The sequence below is a fragment of the Fistularia commersonii genome, chromosome 7 (genome assembly GCF_037954325.1).
Source record: "Fistularia commersonii isolate RoL2024-O1a breed Wild chromosome 7, RoL_Fcom_v1.0, whole genome shotgun sequence".
Taxonomy (NCBI): Eukaryota; Metazoa; Chordata; class Actinopteri; order Syngnathiformes; family Fistulariidae; genus Fistularia; species Fistularia commersonii.
The window spans coordinates 16,637,422-16,656,193 of NC_141290.1; the positions used below are offsets into that span (position 1 = coordinate 16,637,422).

At 40.5% G+C, this 18,772-nt stretch overlaps 1 protein-coding gene across 1 annotated transcript; it reads right to left on the reverse strand.

Moving 5' to 3' along the window:
• Window positions 1–2,313: 2,313 nt before the first annotated feature.
• lmcd1 (LIM and cysteine-rich domains 1) lies at window positions 2,314–18,215 on the reverse strand. Its single transcript, XM_086150069.1, has 7 exons — window positions 18,042–18,215; window positions 10,961–11,037; window positions 10,606–10,861; window positions 7,178–7,327; window positions 6,795–7,046; window positions 5,754–5,972; window positions 2,314–5,097 (listed from the first exon to the last, which is right to left on the reverse strand). The coding sequence occupies exons 1-7, from the start codon at window positions 18,066–18,068 to the stop codon at window positions 4,987–4,989; spliced, it is 1,092 nt and encodes a 363-aa protein (XP_086006195.1). The 5' UTR covers window positions 18,069–18,215; the 3' UTR covers window positions 2,314–4,986.
• Between the last annotated feature and the right edge of the window lie 557 nt (window positions 18,216–18,772).

Consider the following 18,772-nt stretch of genomic DNA (forward strand, 5'->3'; position numbering starts at 1 on the left):
GTTAGTAAAGTTAATTAATCAATGAAATAGTCCAAACAACAATATCATGATGTCACCCATTACTTTTTGAACACATTGGCCAATGAGGTATAGAAGTTTGCATAAAAACATTTTTATCACTCAGGTTTTTATTTCCTTTTACCATAAAATACCTTGTTACATCATTTGTGAATCAGAGGAATCAGGCTCTCACATCCTGCTCCCACTGACTGGACTGGTTATAGTCCAGTCAGTGGGAGGTTATAGTTATATAGAGGAAATAAACGCTTGAAAAACCATGCCAAAGTGTCTCAATTTGAAGCTAAAAATAACCCAATCTGGTATTTCTTTCATGGTTCAGGAAGCGGCCGTCAGACGGTCAGCTGGGGTGATGCAAGCCATTGGGAACGCTGGCCGAGAAACATCGATACCTCACATTCCCGCGGGGAGTAGATCATCTCACACAAATATCTTAATCTTAACCATCCAACCTGACCATCACCTCCAAGGTAACTCACCAAATCTGTCCTGAACTCATACAGCAGCAACTGCAGAAAAACAACAAACAGAGGAGAACTCATGAAACCACTAGTTATGAAACATTTGACTGCTGGGCTCAAAAAATTCTTCTACTTAATTTATAATTCCACTGTTCCAGACAGACATTAGTTATATGAAGTTTCATCAACCTCAGAAACTGGTTGATGTGGTTTTTTTTTTTAATTTATCTTTGAATCAGCGTGCCAGTGAGTCTGGTTTGTCATTGTAAAATAGGTGCTAGCAAGTTCAAAACATTGTCACTGTCGCTTTCACACGTTAAAGATATATGGTGACAGCCTTAAATACACTGTCATACAACACTTAAGGAACTGGGGATCAGACAGGAAGCAAAGGGATTTCAAGTGTTACACAAAAAACAAATGTCAGGGTCTGTTTATGAAAAATAGTGGTCAACTACACTTGTCAACGACAAGTGTCCTGTCGGAGCTCTTTCAGTCATAGACTGATACCACCAAAGAGCTCCACTGAACGCCACAGGAGGTCTTTCCTACCTGAGGCTATCAGACTTTTTAATTCCTCTTCCCTCAGCCGCAGGGAATCTTCAATCTTTGTAGTTACTGCTAACAGCTAAGACAATTTATATTTCATTATATTTCTTATTCTTCCTCCTTTCTACTATTGTCTATTACTGTTATGTTTTTACTTGAAACTCTGACACAACAATTTCCTTTGGGATTAATAAAGTTGTTCTCATCTCATCTCATCTCATCATCAACACAATGACTGTTTAAAAAGAGGGTTAATGGTCTCAACTCATATATTGCTGTCACACATTGAGATTTCAAACATCTTCACTCTACATTCCATTCACCCATTCCCACACAGACACAAACATGCAGGGTGCTGACCAGGACATAGGGACTAACTGGGGATTCAGTGCCTTACCTCAGGACACTTCAGCATGGAGCCAGGGGGAGCTAGAAATGGAATATCAAGCCTCTGACCAGGGGGACGCGCACTCTACTAACTGAGCTGTTGGACACAGGCAAGTGTCCAAAGGGCTGGCAGTTGTAAAGACACCTGAGATCATCTGATCCTGGATAAAGACCTTAGCCATCGTATAGCTATAGTTCTCATGCATCAAGAGTACTAATCTGGATATTAATTTAGGTGTTGTGTTTGGATACTATAATTATAATATTATTGTTATTATTACATTATTTTTAAAAATGAACACATTTTGCAAAGCTAAAAGTTGGGTTACACTGACATCTCACACTGCTGGATCAGTGGATGTGACCTTAAAACAAAGGGCTGCCACAAATGTATAAAAAAACAAGAAAAATTTACAATTTAAACATTTTTAATATTCAAACTCGAATAAACATTTTCTGTCAGAGTGAGTTGGATATCAATGAGCTTTCTGTTTTGTGGATTTGCAAGATTTTTCTGGCTCTTGTCCAAGAAGCTCTAACGCCAAGTCCATTTGGCCTTGAGTCAGTATTTCATCAATAATAATCAGTGAGAGAAGGTGCATCATCTTGTTTATTTATAGTGTGTCTATATCGTTTATTAAATGGAATTCTTTCATTTTGCTTTCAGGGAAACTTTGAAATAAGATCATATTCTTTGATCTAACAAAGCATTGTGTGAGCTATCAAATGGTCCGATCTATCTACGGTTCGGCTGAATTGTTTGCTTTTGGGGGGCGCGTAGGGTGTGCTGGTGTTCAAATGAGCGTTAAATCAGACTTTCTAAAGGATGATGTCATAGCTCCCTGTAGAAACTGCGATATAGCCAGCAGGCGTGTCGCTGCGAGAGGGTTTTAGCCAATTGTATTGAAACATTTTATTATCTTAAGCAAAACATGATACAGCTTTTTAAATATCATGTAACTTGTTATCTTAGCAACACAATTGCAACCACAAATCTCTTGCCTTTTTAGCAGACAAATAGCATCATAAAAACATTTTGTCTTTTGTAAAGGTGGTTAGTAAATACAAAACTTGATCAGATATAGACTGTAAATAGCACAAAGCGGCAGATGCAAAGATCCACGTCCAGGAGAGATTCAATGCTACATTAATACCAGCCAGAGAAATGTCTCACATAGAAACAAAAGTACAGCTGATCAATCAATGGAAGAAAATAAAACCGAGTCTTAAATCCATAGTGTCTGTTAATATTATACAGTTCAGATCTACACACATCAGCCAGCTTTAACAGCATGTAAGAAGGAAATATGAATAAGATATAAAATAAGAGTCAGAGCGATACATACTCATCTGCCCTTTGCCTGTCCAGTTCTTTGACATTTAGAATGACATAATGAATTAACCTCTGTCTTAAATAACAAGCAAAACTCAAATCTGCATTAATCTGCTCCAAGCCAATCTCAGCATTTTCTGGACAACTTTTATTCATGATAAGTATCGTTTGCTCAGGTAATTTTAATGTAGTTGACTGAACGATTTGAAAATTAAGTCTTCCCTCCAAACAACCTCAAGTGAATGGTTTGTATGCAAAGAAAAATACAACTTGTAAAAAGCATCCATGCTGCTAATCCAGTGTGTCAAAAAGCTCTGACACATGAAAAGACGTCACTTGTGCTGTGTTTTTTTTTTTTTTCTTTCAGAAATGTCCACGCACCAATACTTTTGTAGCACGTTCAGAGACGTGCTCTGGGTCCACAGAGGCCTACCAATGCGGGTGAGGCATGTTCTACAGTGGACATTTCTTAGGGCATTAGTACATTTGAAATTTAGTCACAAGATACTTGCAGATAGCTGCAGCACTGTTTCCTTGTAAGACTCCAGGGAATCAAATCATTTTTTACTCAATCTTTGTTTTGTATTTTCAGCAGCAAGAGTGCAATTTAGTCATAACAGTACCTCCCTCACAGTTCCCAAACCTCGTCTTGACTCGAGTTGGACATTTATGGTGTCCTCCTTGATGTTTCTTACATAAATAACGTTTCTTCTGCGATGGATGATTTCTATTTCATTGCATTTGGGTCATAAACTCATCCACCCACACAGAAAAAAAGCCCTGTTCTGTTCCATGTTGGCACAACCTAATAAACACGAGAAAATTTGGGGGCAAACTTTTTCTCTGCAAACTTGTATACCATTAACACTTGTAACACACTCAGCAGAGGTTTCCCAGTCTGAGTGTTTGTGTTGTGTTTTGCCGGCGTCTCTCGTATCAATGAACCTTCTTGAATGCCAGATGTTATCTTTCGCTGGCCAACAAACTCCCTCTGCTGTGATTCCAACGGATCAAGTGTTGCCATGTCAACTGTTGGCTTGATAGGGAAACCACTTGGATTTTGCACCAGAGTTTAATGGTTAAAGACTGTTTATTGTCTGACTAATTCAGATATTTATTTTAAACCTTGCCTTGCATGGGCAAACTATTCTGCTAACAGAGTGCCATTGTCTCAGAGTTTTTTTTGTTTTTTTTTTCAACCATTAGATTTCCTGTTCAACTTCTAGGTTACAACATTTAAGCCACTAAATCCTATTTGGAGGTTTTTTAGACCTGGACGGACATTCTGATAAATTGTTAATAAGATTAAATTTGTGGGAGTTGCTTATCATTGCCATCTTAAAATAATCACCATGGTTATTTTTCCAGTTTTTCAGAAAACACAGAAACTGAGCCATAATGTTGAATAAAAATGATTAAGGGAAAAAATGTTTAAAAAAATAAATGTTTTTCAAGGTCTTAAAACCTCCCCAAAAGATTTTATTTTCCAGTTTTGTATTCTTTAAACAGAGGAAATTTAGGGGTAAGACAAAGTGTTCATCCTTTTTAAATTTTTCTGGTCAAACTGAGCGGTTTTCAAGTCTTGTCCAAACATGGTGGGTGTGAAACACTCAACATCAGCAGTTCACACACTGTATGTGTCAGAATGACTGAAAACCCAAGAAGGAACAAGACTGTAGAATTTTAACTGAAGAGTCTGTCACTTGAATCTGTCAGTGTGTCATTCACTCATTATATTTGACCACATAATCCTTTTATTCTTTTCCCCAGATGTCAGGTCTGTTCATCGGTTATAGTCTGAAATGCTAAAAACCAGCACATCTGGCTCACGTCATTGTCAGTAATGTATGTGATAATGAATCATCTAAATATTTCTCTGAGTACTTCAAACACCAAAGTGTCATCTAAACTTTAAGCACTTGAAATACTCATTGGCTTAACTGAACTAATCTTTGACTGCGTTATTGTCAGCTAAATGGCCTAAGGATTTTAAACAACAATAAATCAACTGGCCACTTTCATTGTAGGACACCATTCTAATATTATTATGCCCTGTAAGGACAGAAGACACTACACATTTACTATCTTTTAATAACATGCCAACCAACAAGAATAAACTCTTTCAGATCTTTTCATTCTGGGCCGGGTAATTTGGATCTTTAACTCTTAAACAAAATGCCATCTTTCGTGTGTCTGTGTGTATGTGTGTGTGTGTGTGTGTGTGTGTGTGTGTGTGTGTCAGTGCTGACAGGGCGTATCCAGATCTTGTCCACACTTCCAGCAGCTGTAATGATGATCATGCCAAGTTTGTCCGTCTTCTGCTGTACGAAAAGATTGACTGAAGATCAGCTGAAAAAGAACAGAATGACTTGTAAATAATCAGTCAGTGATTGTTGCAATTTTTTAAGAACCAGAATGAGTCAAAAGCACGGTCTTTTTAAAACCAAAAATGGGAGCAAAAATTCTATAGCTTTTATTTAAATAGATCTTTATGTCATCAAACTAAAATAAATCATCAAACTACATTATCTTGGGTCTTAAAAAGATCATACACCACAACTTTGACAAACTACTACTAATAAAACTGCAGCGTAGTCTTCAGCTTGCCAAAAATAATATATTCTATCTTGAAAGGGGAGGAAATGGATATATTTTTGTGCTGGTGAACTGAAGCATTCTGAACTCTTGGCTGTAGGTCATTAATGTCTGACTCCTAATCTTTTACATTAACACTTGAGATGCTACTTTTGTGGAGTGCAAAGGACCTTAATATTAAAGTACACAGGAATATATTTCAATTTGTTCATATGTCACCAAAAATCATAAAATCCTTCATTCAAGGTTTTTACATACATACATCTTTCTATGACGAAGCTGCCAATGTGAAGACCCGGATTCATGGCTTGATGGTAAATTATAACTGGGCTATTATGGTCGAGTTGTCATAAAATTTTCTTTTGAGGAATAAATTACGGCGATAAATTCTACAGTGACTCAGGTCTCACCTCATCACAGCCTGAGCAGCGTGGCCACACAGTCTGACAGTAGTGTCGTCCACACAGGAGCTTCTCGTTTGACCAGAAGTAGACCAGGTCGACCAGCCCCTGGCCACACTCCGAGCACACGAAGCAGGTTGGATGCCACAGGGCTGCGAGGTAACCTGCTCGCTCAGCAAACACAGCAGGGCTCTCTGTAGCAACCTCCTTTTGGCAACCTGTACAGTGCTAAAGGACAAACAGATATGAGAATAGTTCAATGGAAATTCTTAAGCGTTGTGTGATTGTAAAGCACCCAACCAACAATTATATGTCCTCTGCTTTTCAGGGTCTCACTCATAATAGGAAGCGATTGGGACACTTCTACCTGAGGGAACCTATCTTATCCCCTGAAAAGAGGTACAGGACTGTCTCCGAAAATTAGAATATTGTGATGAAGTTCTTTATCATCTGTAATGCAATTACAAAAACGAAAATGTCATACATTCTGGATTCATTACAAATCAGCTAAAATATTGCAAGTGTTTTATTATTTTAATGTTGCTGATTTTGGCTTATATCTTCAGAAAACTCAAAAATCCTATCTCAAAATACGAGAGTATCGTGAAAAAGTGAGTTTTGTTTTTTTAATTGCATTACAGAAGATAAAGAACTTTATCACAATATTTTAATTTTCTGAGACAGTCTTGTATATAACGGCCCGAGGAGGCTACGTGTCGAGCTTAACTCCACATTTTTGTCCAGTTAACATGGGAAATGCAGTCATAAGTTGGCATTCACATTTCCTCCTCACATCCCCATCTGTCATTCCAGCAAGTCAGAGAAGATAACCCTCATCTGTGGTCTGATTAGTCTGCAAAGCCTCTAAAAGGTAATTGGATGTTTTTTCTCACCACTGTTTCCAAAACCTGTGCAATTTACTGGTGCCCCAGTTAATGTTTTTGATTGAAATTTAAAATTCTGCGAAAAGCAACATGGGATGATGTCCAATGTGCAGTACATTGAGTATGACAGTCATATGAACTTCAAATACCCACTATATCAACTCACAAATTCAGGCTTTGTGCTGCCATCAGTACCGTTCGTGGACCCACTCGTAGTGGCAGTGCTGCTATCAGTGGATTTGTGGTCTTGCGGCGGCAGAGCTTCCTTCTTATCGCAGTTCCTACGCTCTTTGTTTTCTTTCGCCGTCCTCTGAATGGCTGCTTCTTTCAGAGCCGTGCTCTCGCCAGGCAGAGCCACCTCACCTACACCAAGCACTTCCTGCTTATACTGTTTCACGAACAGCAGCATGGTGGAAATCTGCCAGAGGATGCAAAAAGATTCAGCTGCTTGCAAGAGCAGAGATGTGACAAAATTCATATGACTTATAAACAATGTAAAGCTCAAAATGGTGGATATTTGAGTCCCTGTTTCTCACAAAGAGCCAGCACCTCCTCATCACTGGCAAGGCCTTGACACTTCATGGGGTCTTGATCGTAGACAGGCAGCTGACTCAGGAGCTGCCGGCGACGCTCCAACGCTCCCTCTGTCCCAGACACAGGGCACTGACGCTCCGGTATGAGCTCCATGTACTGCATGGCCTGAGGGAGGACATTAAGTGCCGGTTACTTGAGGTAAGCAAATAGCGGAAAGATGAGACACATTTTTAAATCTCCATTTGCTCCGTTGACTTCTAAGATACAGAACACCGAGTAAAATAAAAAAGATTGAGGGGCATTAAATTTACAGCAGAAATGTATGATTGCTCCAAAAGACTTGACTATGAAACTGCAGTCCTTCACCAGCAGATAACACAGAAGATTTAATGTTTCGCAGAGACAGTGAAGTGGTCGACATAAGCAGAGGATGAAAAATTGGCTTCAATGTGGGAATCCATGTGGTTTAGTGATTTTATTTATGACATTTATACTAAATTTGACAGTTTAACATAATTGTTTGGATTGTTTTGGAGGTTTGCACTGTCGACCGTGTTGACATTCTTAATGTCTTGCGAGTGAACTTGTCAGGGTTGGGATTACTGTGCGATGGGAGGGCATGGCTGGCCTATGCACCTCGCCGGGCCGCCACTCCCCACGGCGTTGTAAATCCACCTCCCTCCGCCACGCTGCCCGCTTCTAGGGGTGGGCAAACTACGACCCGCGGGCCACTTCTGGCCCGTTTGCCTTTTTAAACCAGCCAATGGACGCTTAAGAATTTTCCATTGAACCAAAGATTGGTACAGAATTCATACTTGATGTGAATGATTGAATGAATGTATCAATGAATGTTGGAGCTCAAACAGGAGATTATTTCATTTTTGGAGCTACTTGAAAATACTATTCTTGATCTGAATGACACAGATTGGCTTTATGATTTAGCCTTTACTGTGGACATACTGACACACATAAATGAGCTGGATGTGAAGCTACAAGGGAAAAACCATGAAATGCAAGCAACCATCAGGGCCTTCAAAACCAACCTGGTTTTATTTTCAAAGCAAAATGTCGAACGAGTCTGATATGTACTGTTAACAAATGCGTTTTGGTTTTTTTTTTATGTACTGTATCTTGTGGTGACCCAGCCCTTGTGTCAAATTTTAAAAGTCAGAGCGGCCCCTGACCCAAAAAGTTTGCTCACCCCTGCAGCCTCCATCCTAGCTTCCTGCTTCTGCCCAGCACTCCTCTGCCTTTTGCTGCTCGAGTTTTTTTCCCTCGTCAGTGTACAACAGTGCCTCTCACCTGGCTGCCCCTTACCCGACCGGGCCTCTCTCCCGTCTCTGTATGCTCTCGCCTTCCTCCCAAGCAGGCTTCCCTCGTCAGTGTACGCTGGCACCTTCCGCCCGACTGGGTCTTTCCCTTGACAGTGTATGCTTCTACCTGGCCCTCGTTCGTCTATGCTGGCGCCTTTTCGCCGAGTTGCCTCCTTCTGCCCTGCGTCCCCCCTAACTGGACTGCCTGTATCTGCCCTGTATCTTTCCACCTGGTCTGCATGTTCCTGTTCGCCTATTTGTTCCCAGCCCTGTCCATTTTGGTGTAGAGTCCTGTGTCTTTGTGTTGGTCCTACCTGCAAATCCATAACAGAACTAAAGGCTTATTCAATGTAAATAAGAGGTTTTGACCATGTTGGAAAAGTTTTAATTCATTTGATTGCATTCCCTCTTTACATGTTCTCCGGTGTCCCACTCAACCGATGACAGTTGGAATAGGCGCCGGCCTGCCCGCAACCCTGCCCGAGTGCAGGATAAGCAGTAAAGTGAATGAATGTAGAGAAAAACCAAATTAGCCCTCTGAAGTTAAAAAACACTGGAACTGGCTTCCCAGAGACTTCTATTCGGTGCATGTTGAAATATCTCTAATTAAACTATTAACTCTTTAATTTCCATTCTTATTCGGACCACTTGCTTTCATCATTTCAGTAGCTGTCTGATTCACCAGGAGTTTGACAAATGATGTGCCAATAAATGAGTCTTGCTTAAAGGTTAAACAAAACATGCAGCCCTTTTCAATTCACCAGCTGCAAGTGTCAGGGTAGGATGGAATACACCTCAGTCAACACTTTAATACTGTCACGAAAGATAGCAGTTGGACTGAACCTTTTAAAAGTTGTCTGACATTTATCTGAATATTGAACAGGATTCTCAGCCTCTCTGAGACAAGTTAAATATAAGTTACAGGATGTGGAGAGAAACGGAAACATGTGTTCTTGAAAAAAACTTAACGATTTTTTTTGTTTAGTCTTCCGTGTTTTGCCGCAATACCCTCTGACATTTGTTTTCATATAACAGTTGTGGAGCCAATTAAAATCAGCCCTGTATTTATTTTCCGTTTCCACTTCTGTTTCTCAACCCAGAAATCCGAGCTTTCCCAACAACGTACTTCAGCGAATAAAGCAATATCGGTCAAAAAACAATATTCAAAATCAACCTCTGAGTCGGATGTCTGGAGCAAGCCAAAGGTCTGACTCAGACTTTATACAACTGTGTGTTTCGGGTGAAGTTTCAGGTGTCGTCAGTGAGCCATCGGCGTGCTGAGGATGAGTAATTACGACTAATAATCTGGTATAATAAGAGTGATAAACAGAGCCCCAAGCATTGTGAAGGCTTTACAATTCTGAATTTAAGAGAATCAGATTTTCTCTACAGGCTAAACCACAGTAATGTCCTCTGCTTCTCCCGACTGCGCTGCTGCGCTCACTAATCACCATCATCATTGTAATTATAGGCTGTGAAACGTGAAACAGACTCGAGCCTGTTCTTGATGGAAACCAGACGGTCATGAGTGTTCAGTAGGCAGCAGGGGCCGTGCAAACCCACCCAATCTAAACTAATAAGGAAATAAGTGAAGTCAAAACATTCGGGATGGAGAAACACAAACTAACTCTTCAACTAACTCTGGGTTCCTCCAAAGCAGAAAAAATGCAGAAGAAACTAAAGCTAATGTCAAACATTGAAAACTAATGTCAGCATTAAATCTAATGTCGAACATTTTTAGGATGTAAAATATTCGGTAATTCCGTGTTTTATTTTAGCTACTGAGTCAATCCAATTATCTTGTTTTAATAACCCTGAATCCAAACCGCGGTTGCTTGTGTTCATAGACTCTAGATGACTCAAACTTAAGAGGCTAATTTTTTTATTAGCCAGTTAAAGTTTTCATAACATCCCAGTTCCTACAGAGAACTAGGTGTCACTCTTTAAGGACACTCTCCTGTCATCCACCATGACTTTGCCTCCCATGTGGTCTTGCATCCATAGCCTGGCGTTGAACTGACGACACATTAATGTGTAACACAGGCTTTTTTTGTACATGTCTTTCTTATCTCACAAATTAAGGGTTTGATTTGATGTGAATATTTGACTTCAGTTTTCTCTGATCCTCACCAGCTTCTGGCTGAGGCCCCCAGGAGCCCAGTCGTAGGTCGTGGTGTTGAAAGTTGGGTCTTTGCGCGACACCACTGGATTGGTCACGATCATACGGTTTCTCTTGTACATACGAAGGCCACCGCAACCTTTGACCTTGGCTGTCAAATGGGAGGAGGGTGAGTCCGCCAGAAGGCGTCCCATTCGCTGGTCGTCTTCCACATCATCGCCGGGTAGGTGGTCGACTGCGTCGCAGCCGCACACAACACAGGCTTTCCTGTACGCAGGGGATTAAACGGCTGATGCTGATGCCATCCTTCAATCCAAGTGTAAAAAATGCATTGGATGTAGTCAAATAATAAAAAGAAGGTTGTACCTCCAAGAATGCTGCTGGTAACCAGAGCAGCTCTCCTTGCATTTTAGACATGCTGCTGCATTTTGCTTCACCGTCATCTGAAAGGAAAGACACGAGCATAAAACAGATGAACACAAAAAGCTTGTTTGTCTGAAGTTAGGAATAAAAAAAAAAGAAGAAGGGCAACACAGGACACAGGTCATTTGGGCAGGTAGTAGCTAAAGTAAAAGGCATTTGAATGCCAATGAAATGTATGATGCGATTTATGTAACATAACATTTAATATAACCGGTCTCTCAATATTTTAGTGGTTTTAACTGAAAAGTTGTAATCCTCCCTGTCAGTTGTCGGAAAATAATCTTAAACATTTAAGAGTTGTGGGCCATCATTGACATGAGCACACTCAAGTTGCTATATCTTGACCCACGGCCAAAACACTGTCTACCTCCCAAAAATGATCCCAAAAGCACAAATCATCTATTTGTCTGCAATTGACAATAGGCACCTTCTAAATAATAATCTGACATATCATATTGCAACAAATGTCATCAACCTTTTGACTTATAACCTGGTTTGTTTGCAATCTACATTAACTGTAATACGGGTCTTGTTGAATTTCATATTCCCTTGAAATATGAAGTTGTTCTTCAAAATTAATTTTGATTGGATTTTTGTGGTTTGGTGAAAAATCCCCCAACTGTTTATTTACTTAATCATTCAAAGGACATTTCCATGAAAGCAAAGTTTTAAATTTCCAGAAGTCACTTGAAAAACGATTGAGGCTCAGAATTCCCCCTTCAAAATACTTTCACAGCCTAACATATGTAAAAGTCGACTAGGATTTTTCAACTGCCTTCGAAGAACCACAGAATGTTGGTGAAAGTTCAGAGTTTGGATCCATCCATCTTCTGACGCTTATCCTGCTCTCCGGGTCGCTGGGGATGCTGGAGCCTATCCCAGCTGTCAATCAGGACCCTGGACTTGTCACCAGTTAATCGCAGGCCCATATACACATATATATATATATATATATATATATACACTGCTCAAAAAAATAAAGGGAACACTTAAAAAAACACATCCTAGATCTAAATGAATGAAATATTCTTATGAAATACTTTGCTCTTTACACAGTTGAATGTGCTGACAACAAAATCACACAAAAATGATCAATGGAAATCAATTGTATCAACCCATGGAGGTCTGGATTAGGAATCACACTCAAAATTAAAGTGTAAAAACAAACTCCAGGCTGATCCAACTTTGATGTTATGTCCTTAAAACAAGTCAAAATGAATCTGTGTTGCTTCCTGAGTGGACGCTATGATTTCACAGAAGTGTGATTTACTTGGAGTTACATTGTGTTGTTCAAGTGTTCCCTTTATTTTTTTGAGCAGTATATATATAAACATATAGACAGACAACCATTCACTCACTCATTTGGTGTAATTTTCCCAATTTTTTCCAATAACCTGCTGGATGTTTTTGGACTGTGGCAGGAAACCAGAAAACCCATGCAGAACATGCAAACTAACCGCTGCGCCATACCGCAGAGTTTAGATCTTAAGACCATTTTCAAAGAACTGAGATAAAATGGAACCATGTGTCACAGTTTTATTTTTACAGACAAGAAGTTTTCTTTGTTGTGTGAGTGTTTATGTATGTGAGTGTGTGTGTATGATCTCGTTTTGAACATTTCCCAGTGATGTAATGGGAGTTAACTCAAACATACACAAACACACACACGCACAGGATGGATGATCTCATTGGTCCACCCAGTGACATCAGTACAACTACTCTGATAGTCTTCATATACTGAAACATCTTCCGGTGAAGATCCTCTGATAGTTGTCATATATTCCTTCTCCTCTTCCTCCACAACTATACCCCTCATTTTTTTTGCATTTTATTTATTCTCCTTCCTCACATTTGTATCTTCCTTATCTCCCTTGCCTTTAATTTGTTCCCTTTTTTGCTTTTATCCCTTTTCCAATCTTTTTTTAAGAGAAAAACATCATCACTCAGCTTTACCATTATGTTTTGCAAAATTACTTTGATGGATTTTTTTATCTGATTCTCTGAATAGCCCATTTCCTTGTGCTTTGATGCAGTCTTCATAAGGACTCTTTAGAATTAGGGGCCTCTGGATAGTCTGGGAGGATTTCCAGACAGTAGAAATATGTTTATAATTGTTACTTCTGTCCTGAAAAATAGTGTCTTAGGAGGTATTCTTTATTATATATAACACAGATCAAAATATAGGAAAATTGAATGTGTTGAATATATTGTGATCTTGAGAAAAGGGTAACGTGAAAGAGAGGCTAACTTAATATTTTCCTATGTGGTTGACCTCATGTTTGTCCAAGAATAAAACATGATAGCCAAAACAAACAAACACACAAATGCAAAACTGTACTGCATTTCAGTTAATTTAAGCGATCAGTGCATGCGCATGCAATGTAAGTGTGCTTGACGGGATCATGTCAATGACAACAAACAAGGACAGAAATTCTAACCTGTGTGTTTGCGCATCCTAGACACCAATACTCAGATGACCGATTGTTTTCTTTGGCAGGAAACCTGACGACTGTCCTGTGACAACAACCTGCTGCTATTTGTGTCGAGCTCTGTCAGCAAGTATTAAGAGTCCGTTCAGTATTGGAAGTCAACCACCTAATCCAAGAAGGTTTGGGATTTTTTTTATTTTTCGGGGGCGTGAGTGCGGTGAGGAAGTAAGGGCAAGTGAGAATCTCCTTCCGCTAATTGGGAAATGGAAGTTTTGTCTTGAGACTGTACATGCTTCATGCCACAACTCTGGAATTAAACAAACTCTTTACTCTTGATGTCACAGATATTTCTTGTAATCGGAACCGAATAAAAACCAGGAAAAGCAGATCCAAACCACAAGCCACTTTTGGTTTGTCCCCGGCCAGACTAACCTTATACAGCTTTCTTGAAAGCATTGTGGCAACAGCCAATGGAAAGCAACAAGCGATTAAGACAATGCCTGCAGCATTATTTGTTTTTTTTTCCTCCAAACATTATTTACTGTAAATGATGCAAGTGGTTACTCAGTCATTGGCTAAGAATGCATGAGATGACCTCCGTCTTGAATCACTGAAAAAAACTTCATGACTAAAATTGTGTGTGTGTGCATGTGTGTGTGTGTGTGACCATTGATGGACAAAGAAGCAAGAAAATGAACGGCAAATTATTCAGGCTTCATCAACTACAAACCTTTTGCAATGATCTTGTTTTGGGTTTGACTGTCACATTTACAATGTTTTCAATGAAACCTATAAAGAATGATTCAAAATCATTCACATCTTTTCCATGAGAGAAGAATCAATCCACGCTTTCCCTGTTCAATCCAAATTACTAAATACTAAACTTCACAAGTCACTTGTGTTACAAGTGAACTGGGTTGCAAGGGTGAACCCACATTGAGAGGGTGACTTGTCATTAGCATGGAGCGACAACAGACGTGTGTATTTAAGGGTGTGAGAGAAAGAAATAAAGTGCTGAAAAGGTCATGGCGATGACGGCTAGAGGGGGAGCAGCTGGAGAAGAATGAGGCATAACGGCATCCCCTAGGGATGATAGACCGACTCTCATTACCTCGGTGTTAACATATCGTAATATGGCGTGTGTTAATATTTGACCACGATCAACCCATTTAGTTGCTGAAAATAGAGGGTTGATAATCAATCAGCCAATCAGCATTCCTGCTAAATCATTAGATTACTCTCGTGCAAATGAGAACTTCTGTAATCCAGGGGATTGTGGGCTTGTTCAGGATTGGTCATGATGAAATCTCAGACAGATTTTGTGCGATTTCCGGTAAATGTTCTTGTTGCTTCCCATAAGCGGTCCTATCGACCGTGTCGTGACGATGTATCGCACAGGCAAGTTCGAACTAACAACCTAAATCCTGTATGGCAACATTTCTTGCATCTGTATCAACACGCCACTCAAACAACGATAATGCAAAACAAAACTTGACGCATTATTGCCGCATAGGTAAATAAACATCCAGAGTTCGCGTATGTGTGACTTAAGTTGCACGACACAATTCCAAATCAGACAAAAATGGAATCTGTATTAACATGAATTGCCATAAAATATACTGCTCAAAAAAATAAAGGGAACACTTGAACAACACAATGTAACTCCAAGTCAATCACACTTCTGTGAAATCATAGTGTCCACTCAGGAAGCAACACAGATTCATTTTTACTTGTTTTAAGGACATTACATCAAAGTTGGATCGGCCTGGAGTTTGTTTTTACACTTTAATTTTGAGTGTGATTCCTAATCAGACCTCCATGGGTTGATACAATTGATCTCCATTGATCATTTTTGTGTGATTTTGTTGTCAGCACATTCAACTGTGTAAAGAGCAAAGTATTTCATAAGAATATTTCATTCATTTAGATCTAGGATGTGTTTTTTTAAGTGTTCCCTTTATTTTTTTGAGCAGTGTATGAATGTATTGCATTGAGTTTATTCGTGGCAATAAAGATGTTGACATCTTCACTGAGATAGTTGCATGGAGTAGGAGAATTTGGCCTTATTTTACATCAGCTGTGTTTTGTTTGATCCTTTTAAGATCCATTGCCTCTTTGCAACTTGCTCAAGTTAATAGCCAGCCAATTGTGTCCTTGTCTATTTTCTACCAAACAAATACCAGATTCAATATCGCCACCGTAGTGCACAACTGACAGTTTTGCACAGCCAACATGTGTGTTGAAATCACAGCTCCGGTCATTAGAACTGTCCAATTATTCAGGTATGACCTCTAAGACTGCACATAAACGTCTGAGAAGAAACACAGCGCAATGAATAAAAATGTAATTACATGAGAAACACTGGCAATGAAACACGTTGCAACTCATACAGGAAAAAAAAAAAAGTGCGTCCAAATACACATCAACTCAGTCCCCTGCAACTGGTGAGGTTCACGAGGGTTGATGGTGTTCTCTGAGGCCCCAGGAACAATCACGGCTGCTCAAAATGAGAGAACGTGCCAAACACTTTCCCGTGAACGAAGCGAGAAATGCGTGTTTTCAGAAAGAGGGAAGCGTGTGGCAACTCTAAATTTAGGAGTCCGATAAGACGGGTATGTGGTCGGCGGAATTAGAGCCTCGCTGAGTAATTCTAAATATGTCGAGCATGTGAAGGGAAACTTCAGGAAACACTGATGAGATAAGAGACGGGAGGTCACACAGTCAAACTGTTGCGGGGAAAGCGCAGAGAGCCCGGAACTTTCGACTCGGCTGGGAGTTTGCTGTCACCCATCGTCCATGAGATTCATGTCACGGCCGGCTAATTATTTTTATCAAGAATATTCAAATGTGCAGAAGAGATAAAAGACCTGCAGAGGGAAGACGACGCCGATTCCCCTTCAAAATCGGACTGGAAATTTCAAATAAGCGCTAAGGCGTATGCTTGGTTGCAGTAGTTGGCCAGGTTTCATTGTATAATCTGTCAGATAAGTGCATTCCCATGATTCTGGAGCCCATGGTGAGCACATGTGTCTACATTTGTGAGCGTGTGTGTTTATTTCCATCCTGATGATGCTTGTTTTTCCATCTCTGGGGTATTAAAGAGGAGGGATGTAGGGTTTAAATCCCTGACAGGTGACGGGACCTGCAGGTTATTTGCTCCGGACCGATGTGAGTTACTGTAGGGGGGACAAATACGGCTGCCAAAATGTCCCCGGGCCATGGAATACCTTCACCGTCTGCTTTAGAATGCCGCAGCTGTCTAAAACGCGAACTCGCTTGGACAGTCGCGTAGTATGACCTATGAGGCACCTGGTCCTGGTTCGAGTCCAGTTTCGTGTCGGATCAGTGTGAACACGGTGAACTCAGATCCACTCCAAAGCTCAATTCCAGCACATGATAATGCCAATAAGGCGATATCTAAACTAATATTTAGGAGTCAAAGAAAAATTCGACCGTTGATATATTCTATGCGTTTTGAAAAAAGGTCAGAGGAGTCACAGTGTACAAAAAGAATAACATCCATTGCATAAAACTACATTTACATCTGTTTATTGTGTACATGTGTCCCCTCATTGCTCGTCATGACCTGTAGAATAAAATTGTCAAACTCATTTTAATTCATATTTTGACAATTTGATGATGAGTTTTACACCAGAGAACATGGAATCGAAGTCTCAAAGGATATATTTCAAAAAGCTCCAATTGACTGATTGCCTCTTGCGTGCAGCTTTCGGATGAATTTCCCCGAAACAAGCGCCTAAACATTTGGATATTTTTCAGGGCAATCTTGTTTGCCGGGTCTATAAACTTTGGAGGAGCTGATGCATCGGAGCAGCTCCAGATTGCGTCCTGAGAGGAGACGTGGTCTCGTGTTGTTGTTAAATAGTGAAAACTTTGACACTCGAAACAAAAATGCACCATTTTCCTCTGAATCCCCTTCTGTTTGGATGTGCGGTGTGAATCATACCTGACAGAGACTCTTGCGAGGAATCCACTGCATTTGAATTGTTGTTCAGTGAACAACAATTCAAATGCATCATTTTAGCATCATAACTTTAAATACACTTGTTGGGAGTCAGAATATGCCACTTTTTCTCCACTGTAGTGTATGCCCTCCCTTGAGAAAGGTGAGCTGAACCTCCAGCCAGAGATTTGAATGAATACAGAAGATATTTGCTGCAAAATTAGGTTGCTGCAGACCCTGAGACAGCAGTTGCAGGACTGCAGCCTGAGTTACTCTCAGTGCCTCTTAATATACGCTACAAATACAATCTGGGGCAAAAGAACTTGGATTTCAACTCGAGTCTCAAAGTCTGGATTAACTCTAAAAATCAGAATTTTGAGTGAATATTCAAACTAAACATCTACTGAGATGTTTGCTAATGATGAAAGGAGGCCAATAATTGTGTTCCCGGAAATCAAATTTGATAATAATGGTCTGAAAATAATTTTCTAGACCGTGACGCACACCTGGAGAAAAGATCCTCTTCGTCCGAGCAGATCTCCATCACTTAGCGACGTAACATCACTCAAAGTGGCCCGCTGACCTTTGACCTCCGGGCTACAGTTGCAAACTTGAAATATATGTGTCCTACCTTCTGCATGGCTGAGCTCACATCCATGTCGTCCGGCGTGTGTGTGTCGGCGGTTCGATTCCTCGGCCGCTCAGCTCTCTCCGCGTCTCCTCTTCAAGAACAATGAGGCTTTAAATTCCTCTCTTGTCGACCGCACTTCCTCTGCCCCCGCCCACCAGGCACTCCCGCCGGTGAGCCGCTCGGCCAAACTCTCCACAGCCCGCTGCAATTCCACCGTCTAGACTTTCATCTCATTCCTGCTCCACGACATCAGTGTTTTTTGTTTTTTTTTTTTGTTAAATTTCACAAGAGTCCTCTCTTCTATCAGCTTCAACACATTCTTGTGTCCTTGTCCATTTTCTTCAAAAAAAAAAAAAAGTTAAAAAGCTTTTCCTGTTATTTCTCTCCTCCTGCTCGGACGTTCCCTTCCACCGGTTTCCTCACCTCCTGTTTTTTTTTTCCCTGCGGGCCCGGAGCCGAAGGGTGCACCTCTCCCCACGTTCCACCTCTGAGTACGTCAGTTTGTGCAGCTGAGGTGAAATGTGGAATTCACACTGCTTTGCAAAACATCAGAGCAGCTCGCATAGCTCCGGCACGCAGCCACGAAGCAGCGGATGAGCTGGAAGGCCCAAGCGAGGTATTACGGCTTAATAAATAATGGCTAATAAAGCCCACTTAAGTCCTGGACGGCACCGGAGTGCTGGTCCCCGTGGGCCGGAGGGACCTGACTGGACTGTTTTCACAAAGACTGA

Coding starts and splice junctions, on each gene's coding strand:
- lmcd1 (XM_086150069.1), bottom strand. CDS start 18,068: ATGGATGTGAGCTCAGCCATGCAGAAG. Junction 11,038..18,041: donor TGAGCTCAGCCATGCAGAAG/GTAGGACACATA, acceptor CTTTCCTTTCAG/ATGACGGTGAAGCAAAATGC. Junction 7,328..10,605: donor GGGGCCTCAGCCAGAAGCTG/GTGAGGATCAGA, acceptor GTCCTCCCTCAG/GCCATGCAGTACATGGAGCT.